We start from the raw sequence: 18,613 nt of genomic DNA, 5'->3' as shown, positions 1-18,613 counted from the left end.
TTGTTTACCCTGAGAAAGACTACCATGACCATGAAGCCTCGCACGGGCAGGTGTGTGCGCATGCGTGACATGCGCGAATTGCAGAGTGACACAGACACACCAACGCACAAGTATAAACGCTCACAAAGCGCGTAGGCCACTTGTGTAGATTATGGCGTCCATTTGACGCAGAAGTATGAATCAACCTTGACCGACCACCGTATCTATACCTCCCATGATTTTATGAACATATAACTTAGTCCCTCTAGTCCAGGCAGCATCTTCATGAATCTCTTGTGTACCCTCTCCAATTTGACAATATTTTTCCTGTAACAGGGTGACCAAACTGTACACAATACTTCAAGTGTGACCTCAACACTGACGTATATAACTCTTAACATAATGTCCCAACCCTGAAACTTGATGCCCCGACTGACGAAGGCCAGCATGCTAAATGCCTCCTTGTGCAGCCACTTTCAGTGAACTGTGCACTTGTATTCTCAGGTCCCTCTGTCCATGAAACTTGTCAGTACCCTGCCATTCACTGTGTCGGTCCTAATCTGGTTTGACTGCCCAAAATGCATCACCTTACACATACCCAAATTGAAATCGATTTGCCATTTCTCGGCCTCTCTCCCCAGCTGATTGAGATCTTTGTAATTCACTGTAACCTGCCTCAAAATCAATGATACGCCCAGTTTAGTATCATGGCAAATTTGCCAATTGTGCAGTGTACGTTCACATCTAAATCATTTGTGAATAATGAATAACAGAGGCCCCAACACTGATCGCTGGAGCAGCCCGCTAGTCGCAGACCTCCAGTTGGAAAATCAACCTTCAACTATCATCCTTTGCTTCCTGTCATTGAGCTAATTCTGAATCCACTTCACCAGCTCCCCCTGAATCCCACGTGACCTAACCTTCCAGATCAGCCTGCCCTGTGGGACCTTATCAAAGGATTTAGTTACAGTGCCAATACAAAGTATTCAACCCCCTTTGGAAGTTTTCATGTTTTATTGTTTTACAACATTGCGTCACAGTGGATTTGGCTTTTTGATACTGATCAACAGAAAAGACTCTCTTGTCAAAGTGAAAACAGATCTCTACAAAGTGATCTAAATTAATTACAAATATAAAACACAAAATAATTGATTGCAGAAGTATTCACCCTTTTCAAATGTGTATTTAGTAGATGCACCTTTGCCAGCAATTATAGCCTTGAATCTGTGTGGATAGGTCTCTGTCAGCTTTGCACATCTGGACACTGCAATTTTCCCCCTTTCTTTACAACCACTTCAGGACATTAACGTTGTTGTTTTTAAGCTATTCCTGTGTAACTTTGGCTTTATGCTTGGGGTCATTGTCTTGCTGGAAAACAAATCTTCTCCCAAGTAGCAGTTCTCTTGCAGATTGTATCAGGTTTTCCTCCAGGATTTCCCTGTATTTTGCTGCATTCATTTTACCCTCTACCTTCACAAGCCTTCCAGGGTCTGCTGCAGTGAAGCATCCCCACAGCACGAACGTTAACCATGCTTCAGGGTAGGGATGGAGGTTTTTGATAATGTGTGGTGTTTCACTTACACTAAACATAACGTTTAGTCTGATGGCCAAAAAGCTCAATTTTGGTTTCATCAGACCATAGAACCTTTTTCCAGCTGACTTCAGTCTCCCACATGCCTTCTGGCAAACTTTAGCTGAGATTTCATGTGTTTTTTTTCAACAGTGGCTTTCTCTTTGCCACTCTCCCATAAAGCTGTGACTGGTGAAGTGCCCAGGCAACAGCTCTATGTACGCGCAGTCTCTCCCATCTCAGCTACTGAAGCTTGTAACTCCTCCAGAGCTGTCATAGGTCTCTTGGTGGCCTCTCTCATTAGTCCCCTTCTTGCACAGTCACTCAGTTTTTGAGGATGACCTGCCCAAGGCAGATTTACAGCTGTGCCATATTCTTTCCATTTCTTGATGATTGACTTAACTGTACTCCAAGGGATATTCAGTGACTTCAAAATTTTCTTGTATCCACCTCCTGACTTGTGCTTTTCAATAACTTTTTTGTGAAGTTGCTTAGACTGTTCTTTTGCCTTCATGGTGTAGTTTTTGCCAGGATACTGACTCACCAGCAGTTGGACCTTCCGGATATAGGAGTATTTTTACTACAATCAATTGAAACAGCTTGACTGCACACGGTGATCTCCCTTTAACTAATTATGTGACTTCAGAAACCAATTGGCTGCATCAGTGATGATTTGTTGTGTCATATTAAAGGGGGTGAATACTTATGCAAACAATTATTTTGTGTTTTATATTTGTAATTAATTTAGATCACTTCGTAGAGATCTGTTTTCACTTTGACACAATAGACAATAGGTGCAGGAGTAGGCCATTCGGCCCTTTGAGTCAGCACCGCCATTCACTGTGATCATGGCTGATCATCCACAATCAGTACCCCGTTCCTGCCTTCTCCCCATATCCCTTGACTCCACTATCTTTAAGAGCTCTAGCCATCTCTTTCTTGAAAGCATTCAGATAATTGGCCTCCTGCCTTCTGAGGCAGAGCATTCCACAGATCCACAACTCTCTGGGTGAAAAAGTTTTTCCTCAACTCCGTACTAAATGGCCTACCTCTTATTCTTAAGCTGTGGCCTCTGGTTCTGAACTCCCCCAACATCGAGAACGTGTTTCCTGCCTCTAGCGTGTCCAATCCCTTAATAATCTTATATGTTTCAGTCAGATCTCCTCTCATCCTTTTAAATTCCAGTGTATACAAGCCCAGTTGCTCCAATCTTTCAACATATGACAGTTCTGCCATCCCAGGAATTAACCTCGTGAACCTACGCTGCACTCCCTCCATAGCAAGAATGTTCTTCCTCAAATTTGGAGACCAAAACTGCACACAGTACTCCAGGTGTGGTCTCACCAGGGCCCTGTACAACTGCAGAAGGACCTCTTTGCTCCTATACTCAACTTCCCTTGTTATGAAGGCCAACATGCCATTAGCTTTTTCCACTGCCTGCTGTACCTGTACGCTTACTTTCAGTGACTGATGTACAAGGACACCTAGATCTCGTTGTACTTCCCCTTTTCCTAACTTGACACCATTCAAGTAGTAATCTGCCTTCCTGTTCTTGCCACCAAAGTGGATAACCTCAAAGTGTCTTTCTGTTGATCAGTGTCAAAAACAGCGAAGTTTTTGTGAATCAATGTTGTAAAACAATAAGACATGAAAACTTCTGAGGGGGGGAGTGAATACTTTTTATAGGCATTGTACAGACAACGTCCACTGGCTTACCTTCATCTGTCCCCTTAGTTACCTCCAAAGGACGAAAAGGTTACTTTGAAAGATTCACCAGACATGATCTCCCACACCAAAACCATGCTGACTGTTTCTGATCAGTCCTTGACTATCCAAATATGTCCATCAGAATTCTCTGCCGTAACTTCTGTAGAACTGAAGTCAAGCTCACTGGCCTGTAGTTCCCTTCTTGAACAATGGAACAATATTATCCTTTTACTGTTAATGTAACTGAAAAACCTCTTGTGAGTACCAGTGAGACTTGCAGCAGTGATTAAACAGGTCTGAGAGAAATGGAAATAATGAATTAAGTGGTAATAATTTTCCCTGGCTTTTAGAAGCTGTGCTTCTCTGGGTACGATCACTTTTGATCTGGACTGGTTCCACCTGACTCCTCTTACCCTTGCTCCCCATCTAATCCTGCTGAAACCAGTCTGAATGTTCTCCATAGTGCATCTGTAGGAATTTGCTAGATTTTGGTGACATACCAAATCTCCTCAAGAAGCGCTGTATACTTTGGACCAACTTAATTAAAAAAAATTCTTCTTTTCCTCTATTTAACATTTTTTTTCATAAGAAATTCGGGTTCTCGCTCTGTAGTGCTCTGCTCTCTGGCCAGTTGTGTTCTGCTCCAACTCACAGTAGCTCTGGAGTAGCAGCGTCATTGTAAGTGTTCAGCGCTCCTCTATAGTTTCAGACTGGTAACCCATTGTGTTTGCCCTCCAGGTGAAGTATGCATTGATCAGTGCTCAGCGGTGTCTGATCTGTCAGGGAGATATTGCCCGCTACAGAGAGCAAGCAAATGACACCACCAACTACGGCAAGGCACGCAGGTGCAGTATCACTGTGCAGATGAGAAGTGGAATCTACCCCCACTTGATTTCATTTTGGATTGTGTTCTGATTTGTACTAATCTGTTGTTAGCACAGCGACACCATCCTTTCCCCATATATCACAATCAGATTTATTATCACTGTCATATATTACATGAATTTTGATTTTGTGTCAGTGCAGTGCAAAGACGAACAAAGTTACTATAAATTACAACATAAATATTGTAAAGAAAGGAACAGTGAGGTAGTGTTCATGGATGCATGGACTGCTCAGAATTCAGATGGTGAAGGGGTGAAGCTTTTCCTAAAACGCTGAGTGTTGGTGTTCAGGCTCCTGTAACTCCTCCCTGCTGGCAGTGAGACATGGTTTCTGGATTTGTGTGCTTGTCTGTGCGATTGGACCCGATCTCCCAGCCCACAGCCCCAAAGGCTGATGCTGCTTATCGAGATGCTGTTGACACTGCCTCCCTCACCCAACAAAATCTTGATTTGGAGTTTTCAGTGCTTCTTGCCCTGGTTCACGAGAATGATCCTGGGAATGAAATGGTTAATGTCTGAGGAGTGTGATGGCTTTGGGCCTGGAGTCGCTGGAGTTTAGAAGAATGGTGGGTAGGGTATCTCATTAAAACATATTGTAAGGTCCAGATAGACTGGATATTGAGAGGATGTGTCCAATAGTTGGCGAGTCTAGGACCAGGGGGCACAGCCTCAGAACAGATGAGGAGGAATTTCTTTAGCCAGAGGGTAGTGAAACTGGAATTCATTGCCACAGATGGCTGAGGAGGCAAAGTCGTTGGGTATACTTACAGTGGAGGTTGATAGGTTCTTGGTTAGTGAGGGAGTCTAAAGTAACAACGAAAAAGCAGGTGAATGAGGTTGGAAAGGCAAATAAATCAGATACGATGGAATGGCAGAGATACTCAATGGGCTGAATGGCCTCATTCTTCACTGATGAATTATAGTCGATAACTGTGCACAATCATCCAGGTGCAGACTTAGCAATATTTCTAGCCCCCTTATAGTAAAGACCAGTGTGCCACTTGCCTCCCAAGCCATGCAGTGTACCTAGCTTCTTTTTGTGATTCATGCACAAGAACAGTCTTTCTCCATTTAGATAATCTTTCATTAGACTTGTCTCTTACTGAAGAGTGTGACCTCTATTTGCCAAGTTTTCACCCACTCACACAGCCTCTGTACCATGTGTAATAGAGCTGTACCATTGTCACAACATGTCCTCTCACCGTACATCGTGTTACAGAACTGTACCATCATCACAACATGTCCTCTCACAGTACATCGTGTTACAGAACTGTACCATCATCACGTCCTCTCCCCATACATCGTGTTACAGAACTGTACCATCACAACATGTCCTCCCCCCCGTACATCGTGTTACAGAACTGTACCACCATCACAACATGTCCTTCCCCCCATACATCGTGTTACAGAACTGTACCATCATCACGTCCTCTCCCCGTACATTGTGATACAGAAACGTACCATCATCACGTCCTCTCCCCATACATTGTGTTACAGAAACGTACCATCATCACGTCCTCTCCCTGTACATTGTGTTACAGAACTGTACCATCATCATGTCCTCTCCCCGTACATCGTGTTACAGAACTGTACCACCATCACAACATGTCCTTCCCCCCGTACATCGTGTTACAGAACTGTACCATCATCACGTCCTCTCCCTGTACATTGTGTTACAGAACTGTACCATCATCACGTCCTCTCCCTGTACATTGTGTTACAGAACTGTACCATCATCACGTCCTCTCCCTGTACATTGTGTTACAGAACTGTACCATCATCATGTCCTCTCCCCGTACATCGTGTTACAGAACTGTACCACCATCACAACATGTCCTTCCCCCCGTACATCGTGTTACAGAACTGTACCATCATCACGTCCTCTCCCTGTACATTGTGTTACAGAACTGTACCATCATCACGTCCTCTCCCTGTACATTGTGTTACAGAACTGTACCATCATCACGTCCTCTCCCTGTACATTGTGTTACAGAACTGTACCATCATCACAACATGTCCTCTCTCCTGTACATCGTGTTACAGAACTGCACTGTCATCAGAATGTACCCTCTCCTCTGTGCATTGTGTTACACAGGCGTATCTGCTCTCCCCCCCCTCTCGGATAGCTTGCAAGTTCCTCCTGGTCAATAATGGAAAGGTACTGATTGTGGACCGAGAGCTGATCATTGGGGCACCTCACTACTTTACATCCTTCCAGCTACATTCAGGCCTCTTTACGTAGAACAGTACAGCACAGTTCAGGCCTTTCAGTGTGCCGTGTAGTGCCAACTCTTTAATGTACTCTAAGATTAATCTAATCCTTCCCTCACACGCAGCACTGAATTTCTCCTTCATCCATGTGTCTTAAGAATTTCTTAAATGTCCCTAATGTATTTGCCCCTACCACCACCCCGGCAGGGCGTTTGGCACACCCAGCACACTAGTAAAAACCTACCTCTAACACCTCTTGTAAACTTACCTCCAATCACCTTAAAACTATGTTCCCTGATATTACCTATTTCCACCCTGTGCTCAAGTCTCTGACTGTCCAGACTGTCTGTGCCCCTTATCATCTTGTACAGCTCTTTTAAGTCACTTCTCATTTTCCTTCATTCCAAAGTGAAAAGGCCTAGCTTGTTTGTCTTCTGTATAATGACTCAACTTCAGTCTGTTGTGCCTCATTGACAGTGACAGGAGAAAGTCTTTATGATAGATGGGGTGTGGAAGTGGGGCAAAGTTATGCACACTCTGTGATTGTGGCCAGAATGCCGTTGGTGTGAAGGGAATGGCACTGATTTGGAGGAAGACTGGATTTGGCGAGGCAACGTGCTGGGGTACTGCGTCCCGCTGACCCTCATCTGGTTGGGGTGCCACTGCAGTGTAGCAGTTAGCACGACGTTTTTATAGCTCGGTTGTTAGAGTTCAGCTTTCAATTCCTGTGTTCTCTGTAATCTTTCCTGTGTGTTCATGGGTTTCCTCTGGTGTTCTGGTTTCCTCCCATAGTTAAAAGATGTACTGGTTAGTAGGTTAATTGGCCATTGTCACTTGTCCTGTGATTAGGCCAGGGTTATATCAGTGGGTTGCTGGGCTGTGCCAGAAGGGCCTGTTCTGCATTAATTAAAATAAAATAATTTCACTCTCCCACAGCAGGGTCAAACAGGGATTGGTGATCATTGCCCAAGCTGAAGCAGCAATAGACAGGAAAGGTCTCTGAGTAGCACACACAAAATGCTGAAGGAACTCAGGAGGTCAGGTAGCATCTCTGGAAATGAATGAACAGTCAGTGTTCACCGTGGTGGTGATAGGTGAAGCCTGGTGGGTGGGAGGGGGGGGATGAAGCAAGAATCTGGGAGGTGATAGGTGGAAAAGGCAGAGGGCTGAGAAGGAGGAATCTGATTGGAGAAGAGGTACTGGGGAAGGTGAGGAGACGAGGGAGGAGGCCAGAGCGGTGAATTAAACAGGATCAAACAGGGATTAGTGATCATTCCTCAGGCTGAAGCAGCAATGGGCAGGCAGTGTCTCCGAGTGTTAGTAGAGCACATGTGAAGTTTGGCCAGGACTCTGGACAAGTATCACTTGAAACAGCAGATGCTGCTCCAGGCATAACAGTACAGTGAGGGCCAATAAACAGCTATGCTGACACCCGGTCTGTGAAGTGAGACCCTGCCAGCTGATGTTTGCAAGGACCTCAGGGACGTTGGTACTGAATCCTTGGACAGCCACAAGCTCTGCAACTGAGAAGGTGGACCAGGTCTCAGACTGTGTCCCAGACCAGGCCAAGAGACAGTTCCTTGATGTTCTGAGCATTAAATTCATATGCCATGTGGTTAATGTTGGGCTGTTCAGGGGTGAACTGAATAAATTCTGTGGGGCATGGGATTGAAGGGTGAGTGTACTGTTAATTGAAATGAGATTGGCCAGATTAATTGTGTTGGCTCTTTCCACGAATGTGATTTCCTCTGTTTGTGTTCAACTGTGGGAAAACTGTTCAGTCATAAATCTTGGAAGTGGCATAAACCATCTGATGAGTGAGTGTTTAGCAGGAGGGGGTGTGTTCACAGTGCTGATGGAACTGGAATGGGACAGTATTTAATGTCTGCTTTCTTCTCCACAGTTGGTACTTGAAAGCTCAACAAATTGCACCAAAAAACGGGCGACCCTACAACCAGCTGGCTATTCTGGCCATCTATACGGTGAGACCATTGTTCGTCCTAACACTCTTGGATCAAAGCTTTTGTGCACTAGCTGGAGTTACTTTGCACCTTAAGTTTTTATCCCATTTGTAGGATTGCATCCCAGAAGATAAAAGTTGCATATTCTGTGTGTGTGTTTTTGCATTTAACAGAAATTGTCTCAGTACATCAATTGGAGGGGTATGGTCAGGTACAGGTCGATGGGACAAGGCAAAATAACAGTTCGGCACAAACGAGATGGGCCAAAGGACCTTTACAATTGCCAGACATCTGAATTTCTCATACCGAAGGGAGGATTCTGAAGAAACACTTTATTTTCTGCAGTGATCCTCTTTATATTGGCATGCTACAGTTCAAAGATGCCCAAATTTAACACTCTACAGACCGTACTGATGTCAGGAAAGGAGGTGGTCATCGGGATTGCCTGTGACCGGGTGGGTTTCAGGTGAAATCCCATTGCTCGTGAAGCACACTGTCCACAAGAGGGGTTTGAAGCTGGGATGGTGGCAGTATGAACATTGCTTAGGCATAGAGCTCTGGGCCAAAGGTTGATATGAACAAGATGGTCTGAATGGCCTGTTTCCATGTTGAATAAATTTAAGACTCTGGTCTCTAGAACTGTTTGCTCTTGGGAGAGTGTTATGGGATATTTAGCAAGTTTCCAAACTTTAGTTTAATGTCTCTGTAAATAAATGTAGCACTCCTGCACTGCGTTCCAAATTAGCAAAACAGGGGATGAGCCCATAACTCCCTGCCTTTCAGTTCAATTGTTACTAACTGATCATCCCCAACCCTTTTAAAATTTTTTTCTTGCGTTGTGCTCCCTTTGGGTCCTCAGTCCCAAAAGGATGAATTTGGAGACCAGACTGTGTGGATGTGAAACCTTCAGGTGCTCTGTGCTCAGTTACCACCAGGTGGCAGCACGAGTCCATTCTTGTGGTGCGACGGAGCGGCCTGAGAGGCTCTCACCATCAGTCATTATCACCAGCCTCAGGTCTCCCTGAGCTGGTGGGTGTAGTCTGTGTGTGATTCCACCCCTCTTCAGAGGGGCATGACGCTTCATCAGTCAGGTACATGACTGAAAATCTAAAATTAAATTGGGAATTGCTTGAAGTGGGCTCTGATGTGGCACAGTAGTGCAGTGCTTTATTTATTTAGCAATATAGCGCAGAGTAGGCTCTTCCTGCTCCAGCAGACCCCCCCCCCCCCGACAATCCCGATTTAACCCCACCCTAATCACGGGACAATTTACGATGACCAATTGACCTGCCCGCTTTACAGCGCTGCTGTTTATAAGGAGTTTGTACGTTCTCCCCAGGGGGGCAGTCGGCAAGTGTCACCATGCTTCCAGCAACAATGTAACATGTCCAGGTTACTAACGCTAACCTGTATGTCTTTGGAATGTGGGAGGAAACCGGAGCAATTCCACATGGTCATGGGGAGAGTGTATAAATGTCTTACAGATGGTAATGGAAATTGAAGCTGGGTCACTAGTGCTGTAAAGCCTTGCGTGAACCGCTACGCTACCACGTCACTCCGTATGAAACTGAGCTTGCTATCTGTAACCATCTTAGCCTTCTGAACACAGAATTTATCAGCCTGCAGCTTAGCCCAAGCCCTGAACATCTGAACTGTTATCACATAAGCCCTTTACTAGTTTGAACTTATTTATTGATAGAAGTGTACAAGGTGATAAGAGGCATAGATTGAGTGGACAGCTGAAGGTGGAAATGGCAAATACTAGGAGACAAAATTTAAAGATAACTAGAGGAAAGTGTAGGAGTGTAATGTATTGTGTGAGTATTCGTAGCATCAGAGTGTGTATGACATCAGGACGTGGAAAAAGGGTTTAAAAAAATGGAAGTCTGGTGAATAAAGGTTGGTTGTTCAATCTACACCGGTGTCTGAGTCACATCAATATTACATGGTGTCAGAAGAAAACGTGAAAAATAAAAAGGAAGAGAAGACACGTAAAAGATGTCACAGTTACAGCCACCGTCAGGTTTAAGCCTACAAGGTAATCTTGCTGAGAGCTGGAAAATATGGATCCCGAAGTTTGAGCTGTTTTGCACCGCTAGCGACCTAGCTGAAAAGACGGAGAAAGTGCAATGTGCTACGTTTCTGCACGTAGCGGGAGAAGAGGCAATAAAGGGTTGCAACACGTTTGTCTTCCAAGATGATAAGCAAGATAAAATTGAAGTGTTATAAAAAAAAAGTTTCAAGATTACTGCAAACCGAGAAAAAACCTACCGTTCATCCGACACCAGTTTTTCACGAGGGCTCAAGGACCAACGGAGACCATAGACGACTACGTAACAGATTTGAAGAGCAAGGCAAAAGACTGTGAGTTTGGACAACTGCATGATTCTTTAATACGTGACAGGATTGTACATGGCATACGAGATGATCAAGTGAGAAGCAGGCTATTGAGAGAGGCAGATCTTACATTAGAAAAGGCGATTGATGTTTGCCGTGCCAGCGAGATCACGTCAAGTCAGGTTAAAGTGCTCAAATCGAGAAGGAATTACTCACCATAGTTTATGGATGTGAGAAGTTCCACCAATATGTATATGGCAAAGAAATCCAGGTTGAGAGTGATCACAAACCACTTGAGAGCATCTTCAAAAAGCCACTCCACCAAGCTCCTATGAGGCTGCAAAGGATGCTTCTCAGGCTACAGAGGTACACTCTCACAGTCACCTATAAGCCAGGAAAAGAACTGTACATCGCTGATGCTTTGAGCTGTGCTTACCTCAAAGAGCAAAAGGAAGAGTTGCTAGGAAGAGAGCTGGAGGTCAACTGGGTTACACCTCAGCTACCCATCTCTGAGGAGAAGTTGAACATGTTCAGGAAAGCGACTGCAGATGATCCTGAAATGCAAATACTAACAGACATTACAATGAATGGATGGCCAACAGAAAGAAAAGATGTTCTAAAGGAAATACAGAAATACTGGAGATTTAAATAGAAAATCAGCTATGCATCAGGACTAATATTCAAAACGGCAAAACTCATCGTACCAGACCAAATGAGACAGGAAATGCTCAACAGAATTCATGAGTCACACCTGGGGATAGTGAAATGTAAAGAAAGAGCAAGGGACATTCTCTATTGGCCAGGCATGTTAACTCAGATAGAGGACATTGTGTCTCAGTGTGCTGTCTGTAATGAAAACAAAAACAGCAATCCAAGAGAGCCTCTGCTTTCCCACCCACTACCAGGAAGGCCATGGGAGAAGATTGGCACAGATCTCTTTCACTACAATGGTGCAGAATATCTGCTTTGTGTGGACTACTATTCAAAATATCCGGAGATCACCAAGTTAAGTGACACGTCCAGTCGAGGTGTCATTACCGCAATGAAGTCAACATTCACAAGACATGGAATTCCAGATATTGTCGTTAGTGACAACGGTCCACAATATGCCAGTGGTGAGTTCAGAGGGTTCTCAGAAAGCTGGGAATTTCAACATGTTACTTCCAGTCCAGGGCACGCTCAGTCTAATGGACAAGCAGAGAGAACTGTACAAACTGTCAAGAACATGCTCAAGGAGGCACAAAGCAGCAAAGGTGACCTTTACATTGCTCTGCTTGAATACCACAACACACCGATTGAGGGTGTGGGGTTCTCTCCTGCACAGCTGTTGATGAGACGTCATCTGAAGTCCAAACTGCCAACATCCACAACTCTACTGACTCCTGAAGGTAACGCTCACGTACATGACAAGCAAATAAAGCAAATAAAGCAAAAGAGCTACGATGACAGACATACAAGACAGTTGCCAGATCTACATACAGGTGAAAATGTCAGAATACAGAGAGGAGACACTTGGCAACCAGCTGTGGTTGTGAACAGACATCAGCAACCAAGATCCTTCATAGTTCGCACGCCGGATGGAAGAGTCTACAGGAGGAACAGGAAGCATCTGCTGAAGACGGGCGAGAGGGAGTTTCCACGTACAGATGCACAGGACATTTCCACATGTACAGACATGGGAACAAACGACACCAAGAGTGATGCTGACCGCAAAGACACAGACGTCACTTGAGAGACTGGCACTGATGAAGGTCAAGCACAGTCACAGTTGTATCACACACGGTCTGGGAGACAAGTCAAACTTCCAGCTAGATACAGAGACTAGACATACAGTTGAGGCAAAGTCACACATGTCATAAGTTCCAAGGTGTGAAATAAAAGGTTTATTAGTCTATGTTAGTAAAAGAAAATACACTGCTGTTAGTATTGTAAAATACAATGCAGAATACAGTACAAGAAGGTAAGATTTTTTTTAGTTTATGTTATGGTTGTTGCACTGTAAGAAAGGCGTACCTAGAGGCATTGTTTTGGTAATTCACAGTGTTGTAAAAAAAATCTTGAGAAGGGGGATGTAATGTATTGTGTGAGTATTCGTAGAGTCAGAGTGCGTATGACGTCAGGACGTGGAAAAAGGGTTTAAAAAAAATGGAAGTCTGGTGAATAAACGTTGGTTGTTCAATCTACACCGGTGTCCGAGTCACATCAATATTACAAGGGGGATATCAGAGGTAAGTATTTTACACAGTGATTGTTGGGTGTGTGGAACGCACTACCAGGGATGGTGGTGGAGGCAGATACATGGGGGACAATTAACAGACTCTCCGATACGCACATGAATGATAGAAAAATGGATGGCAATGTAGAAGGAAGAGTTAGATTGATTTTAGTGTAGGTTAATCGGTCAGCAGTACATTGTGACATGCAACACAGAAACAGCCCTTTTGGCCAACCTTTTATATGCTGTTATTAATTCCAGAGTATACTTTTATACTGATGTATATTATGGAATAAATATGATGGTACTGATCTATACTGATCCCACTTCCCAGTGCTTGTTCCATAGCTTTCTATGTCTTGGCAATATAATTGCTCATCTTGATATAGCCAGGTATATTTTGTGCGAGTCTCTCTCTCCACCACGCCTCCAGTCAGTAAATTTCTGATGGCAAGCGTGGGTGAAATATTCTTCCTCAAATCCCCTCTGCAGCTTTCATTACTCAGCTTAAGCATGTGCCCTCTGGTTTTGGACAGGACTTGGAGTATTGTGTGCAGTTCTAGTCACCACACCATTGGAAGGATGTGTTTGCACTTGAGGGGTGTAGAGGAGATTCGATGTTGCCCGGATGGGAAGTCTTTAGTAATTGGGAGAGATTAGATAGGGTGGGTTATGTTCCCTGGAGCATGGAGGCTGAGGGGGTGACTGATAGCTAGGGTTGTCAAAAAGTCTCTTTCCTGTGATGGGACCATCAGAAACAAGGGTGATTTGAGGATAAAGTTTATTTTTGCAAAGAGTGGCATTGATTGCAGGAGTTAGAACAACTGTACTAGTCATTGGTGAGACCACAGTTAGGGTGTTGTGTCCACTTCTGCTCAGCAGGTTTGTGAAGGATTATTAAGCTGGAGAGGGTGCATTAAAGAGTCGTGATGTTACTGAGATTGTAGGGCTTGAGTTATAAGGACTGGGGGGATAGGCAGGGACTGTTTTCCGTGGTGTGTGGAGATTGAGATGTGACCTGACAGAAGTTGATAAAATAATGAAAAACTGGATATACGAATGGCCAGAAGTTTTTCTGCAGGGGTGGTGAGTCTAAAACGGAGGGCATTGGATGAATGTAGGAGTATGCACAGATGTTGAAGTGGTCAGAAGCTCTTCTGCAGAGGAGGCAAGTCTAAAACTTAGGGGGCATGGGTTTAAGAGGAGAGGGGAAAGATTTTAGAGATCTTGGGAGAATGTTTTTCCACATAGAGGGCAGAGGGTATATGAAATGAGTTTCCAGGAGGAGGTGGTAGTATACTTCCCCTAACATCCCAATGTTAACGTTTCACAACACACACAAAATGCTGGAGGAACTCAGCAAGCCAGGCAGCATCTAGGAAAAGAGTACAGTCGACATTTTGGGCTGAAACCCTTTGGCAGGACTGGAGAAAAAAAGCTGGGGAGTAGATTTGAAAAGTTGGGCGGTGGGGAGAGAGAAATGCCAGGCGATAGGTGAAACTTGAAGGGGGATGGATGAAGCAAAGAGCTAGGAAGTTGATTAGTGAAAGAGACAGAAGGCTATGGAAGAAAGAAAAAAATGGAGTGCAGCACTAGAGGGAGGCAGTGGGTGGTCAAGGAGATAAGGTGAGCGAAGGAAAAGGGGATGGGAAATGGTGAAGGAGTTGGGGCATTACTGGAAGTTTGAGAAATCAATGTTCATGCCATCAGGTTGGAGACTACCCAAACGGAATACAAGGTGTTGTTCCTCCAACCTGAGTGTGGCCACATCGCGACATTGGAGGAGGCCGTGGATGGGCATATTGGAATGGGAAGTGGAATTAAGATGTGGCCACTGGGAGATGCCACTTGTTCTGGCGGATGGAGTGTAGATGCCTGCCCATTGTGTCCCTCTGGTGTTATCTCTATCGCCTAGTGTTTCTCTTTCCCCTCACCGCACCTTTCAAATCTACTCCTCAGCTTCTTTCTCCAGTCCTGCTGAAGGGTCTTCGCCTGAAACGGCGACCGTTCCGAGCCTGCTGACTTCCTCCCGCATTTTGTGTGTGTTGCTCAGATTTCCAACATCTGCAGATTTTCTCTTGTTTAACATTTCAAAAGGTCGTCTTCTGTTAAATGCTCTGTTTTTGTTAAGGACATTTATTGTGGTATTGCTATCTGCCACTGGAAGAGATACAAAATCACAAACTCACCTCTCCGAGCCTCTCATCCACTCATCAAAACTCACCCAGTTTGTTAAACAGCTACACGCTTGTCATCTGCAAGAGATCCCCTTTTTCTAGTGCAGGGCAGTCCAGAACTAGAGGTCACAAATTTAAAGAGATAATTATTTTCACACAGAAGGTGGCAAATGTCTGGAATGAGCTGCCAGAGATGAATACAGTTACAACATTTAAGATGCTTTTGGTCAGGTACTTGCGTAGGAGAGGCATAGAGGGGTATGGGTCCAATACCGGCAATGGGACTAATGTGGGTGGGGAGTCTCTGTTGGTACCGACAAGGTGGATGAAGTACTGTTTCCCTGTATGATCCCAAGCCATGGGATCCTGTGCTTGAGCAGCTGATAGAACTCAGGAAATCTGCAGACTAACCAGAAAAACATAACCATTGTGACCTTGAGGTTTGGAAGCCAAGAATGGCGCATAAACCCCAACCCTAATGTATGAAACGTTATAAGAACAAAAAATGAGCAAAGAACAGTGGAGAAACAGAAAAAGTTGTGGATGTCCTCAGCAAAAGCTAACTCTGACTAAAATAATCAACAGTCCAGTAATAAACAATTAGAATAGTGGCGTGGCGTGACATGTACAGGCAGCCTAAGAAGCTTCTCAAAATACAGAAGCAGATGTATTTCAATTATTGAAAAATTCACTGAGCATTTACTCCTGTATAGGTGATTAGATAAAAATACAAACAACCATAGGAATATTGAACAAAGACAAAAATACAAGAAAAATAACAATTCTGTATCTTAATCTAGTACACCAAGTAAACAGTGTAAATAAATGAACCAACAGTTTACAGTTATTGTAGTATTTGAACCTTGTATATTCTGATATTCAGTGATGTAGTTGGGTGGTGGAGCGGGATGGACTGTGTCATACAGTCGTAATCATAGGGCACTACAGCACAGAAGTTTGGCCTTTGGGTCGTTTATCCCATGCTGAACTATTAATCTGCCTAGTCTCATCGACCCATAGCCCTCCATATCCTTCCCATCCGTGTACTTATCCAAATTTGTCTAAAACGCCGAAATTGAACCCAAACCCACCACTTGCACTGGCAGCTCATTCCATGCTCTCACCACCCTCTGAGTGAAGACGTTCCCCCTCGTGTTTCCCTTAAACAGGTCACCTTTCATCTTTAACATAAGACCTCTAGATCTAGTCTCACTGAGCCTCAGTGGGAAAAGCCTGTTTGCATTTACCCTGTCTCTCCCCTCTCTTAAGACCATAAGATACAGAAGCAGAATTCAGCCATTTGGCCCATTGAGTCTGCTCTGTCATTTCATCATATGGCTGATCCATTTTACTCTCTTGCCTTCTCCTCATATCCCTTCACGCACTGACCAATCAAAAATTTATCAACCTCTGCCTTAAATATACATAAAAACTTGGCCTCCACAGCTGCTTGTGACAAGAAATTCCACAGATTCACCACTTTCTGGCTAAAGAAATTCCTTCTTTATTTCCATTCAAAAAGGGCAACCTTCTATTCTGAGGCTGTGTCCTCTGATCCTACCACCATAGGAAACATCCTCTCCACATCTACTCTCTCAAGGCCTTTCACTGTTTGACAGGTTTCAATTAGGTCACCCCTCATTCTTCTGAATTCCAGTGTATACAGACCAAGAGTCATCAGACGCTCTTCATATGACGAGCCATTCAATCCTTTCATGAATCTCCTTTGAACCCTCTCCAGTGTCAGCATGTCCTTTCTCAGATAAGAGGCCCAAAACTGCTCACAATGAGGCCTCACCAGTGCTTTATAAAGCCTCAACATTATATCCTTACTTTTATTTTCTAGTCCTCTTGAAATGAGTGCTAACGTTGCATATGCATTCCTCATGACAGACTCAACCTGCAAATTAACCTTTTAGGGAATGCTGCACAAGGACTTCCAAGTCCCTTTGCATATCAGATTTTTAAATTTTCTCTCCATTTAGAAAATAGTCTACCCTTTTATTTCTTCTAAGGTGCATGACCATACACTTCCTGACACTGTATTGCACCCGCCATTTCTTTGCCCATTCTCCTAACCTAAGTCTTTCTGTAGCCTCTCTACATCCTCAAAACTACTTGCCCCTCCACCTATCTCCGTATCATCTGCAAACTTTGCAACAAAGGCATCAATTCCATCGTCCAAATCTTTGACATATAATGTAAAAAAGCAGTCCCAACGCAGATCCCTGTGGAACATCACTAGTCACTGGAGAAAAGTTTCCCTTTATTCCCGCTCTTTGCCACCTGCCATTCAGCCACTGCTTTATCCATGCTAGAATCTTTCCTGTAATACCATGCGCTCTTGTTAAGCAGCCTCATGTGTGGCACCTTGTCAAAGGCCTTCTGAAATTCCAAGTACACAACATCAACTGATTCTCCTTTGTCTATCCTGCTTGATATGTCTTCAGAGAATTCTAACAAGTTAGTCAGGGAAGATTTTCCCTTATCACGTGCCTCCAAGTACCCCGAAACCACATCCTTAACAATCAAATCCAACATCTTCCTAACCACTGATATCAGGCTACTCGGGGTATAATTTCCTTTCTTCTGCCTCTCTCCCCTATTGAAGAGTGGAGTATTATTCCAGTCTTCTGGAACCTAGTGATTCTTTAAAGATCATTACTAATGCCTGTACAATCTCTTCAGCCACCTCTTTCAGAACCCTGGGGTGTACACCATCTGGTCCAGATGACTGATCCATTTTCAGTTTCCTAATACCCTTCTCCCTAGTAATGGCAACTTCACACATTTCTGACACCTGACACTCTGGAGCTTCCATTATACCACTAGTGTCTTCTGCAGTGAAGACTGATCCAAAATACTTGCTCTGCTTGTCTGCCATTTCCTTGTCTCCCATTTCTACCTCTCCAGCATCATTTTCCAGCAGTCCAATATCTACTTTTGTCTCTCTTTTACACTTTATTTATTGAATAAATTTTTGGTATCCTCTTTAATGTTGTTGGCTAGCTTACTTTCATACCATCCTTTCCTTAATGACTTTTTTAGTTGCCTTTGGTTGTTTTCTTAAAAGCTTCCCAATTTTCTAACTTCACACAAATTTTTGCTCTATTATATGCCCTCTCTTTGGCTTTTGCCCATTACACTGCTGACATTTAGGGCAACATTGAAGGTCTTCCATCTCCGGCAGTGTTCATGGTTTCCTTCATCATGCCATTAGTTTCCATCTGCAGTCAGTCATGCAAGTGGATACTCTGAAATACCGTCGTGGAATTCTTCATTGCTGTTTTCGTAATCATTTTGTTTTACCACTCAGGGTTGTTGGCCCTGAGCTGAACCTCTGAACCTGCAGGACTGGTGGACCACTCTTAGTTTGGCCTCTACCCTTTCACCTGTTTGCATGGGTGGCCCTACCAAGAAGCAAAGCATTAAGTCCTGACTCCAAGCCAACATAGCTTTCCAGGTCATTGAGAAACACAGGCCTCCAAATCAAGACAAGGTTGTGATCCTTTTGGAGGATTTACCCTATCAATACCCCTCATAATTTTGTATACTCTTATAGAATCTTCTCT

The 18,613-nt window shown here is 44.0% G+C and overlaps 1 protein-coding gene across 1 annotated transcript in view; it reads left to right on the top strand.

Annotated features, from left to right (window-relative positions):
- smg6 (SMG6 nonsense mediated mRNA decay factor) overlaps positions 1-18,613 on the top strand; it is a 534,055-nt gene that overhangs the window by 37,985 nt on the left and 477,457 nt on the right. Inside the window, exons 5-6 of the mRNA XM_063031015.1 lie at positions 3,995-4,101; positions 8,255-8,333. Coding sequence (XP_062887085.1) covers positions 3,995-4,101; positions 8,255-8,333 — 186 coding nt within the window. The remainder of the gene's footprint in view (positions 1-3,994; positions 4,102-8,254; positions 8,334-18,613) is intronic.

Source organism: Mobula hypostoma, chromosome 23, assembly GCF_963921235.1.
Source record: "Mobula hypostoma chromosome 23, sMobHyp1.1, whole genome shotgun sequence".
NCBI lineage: Eukaryota > Metazoa > Chordata > Chondrichthyes > Myliobatiformes > Myliobatidae > Mobula > Mobula hypostoma.
Note: the sequence above shows the minus strand (reverse complement) of the source record. Positions and strands in the feature narration are given on the sequence as shown.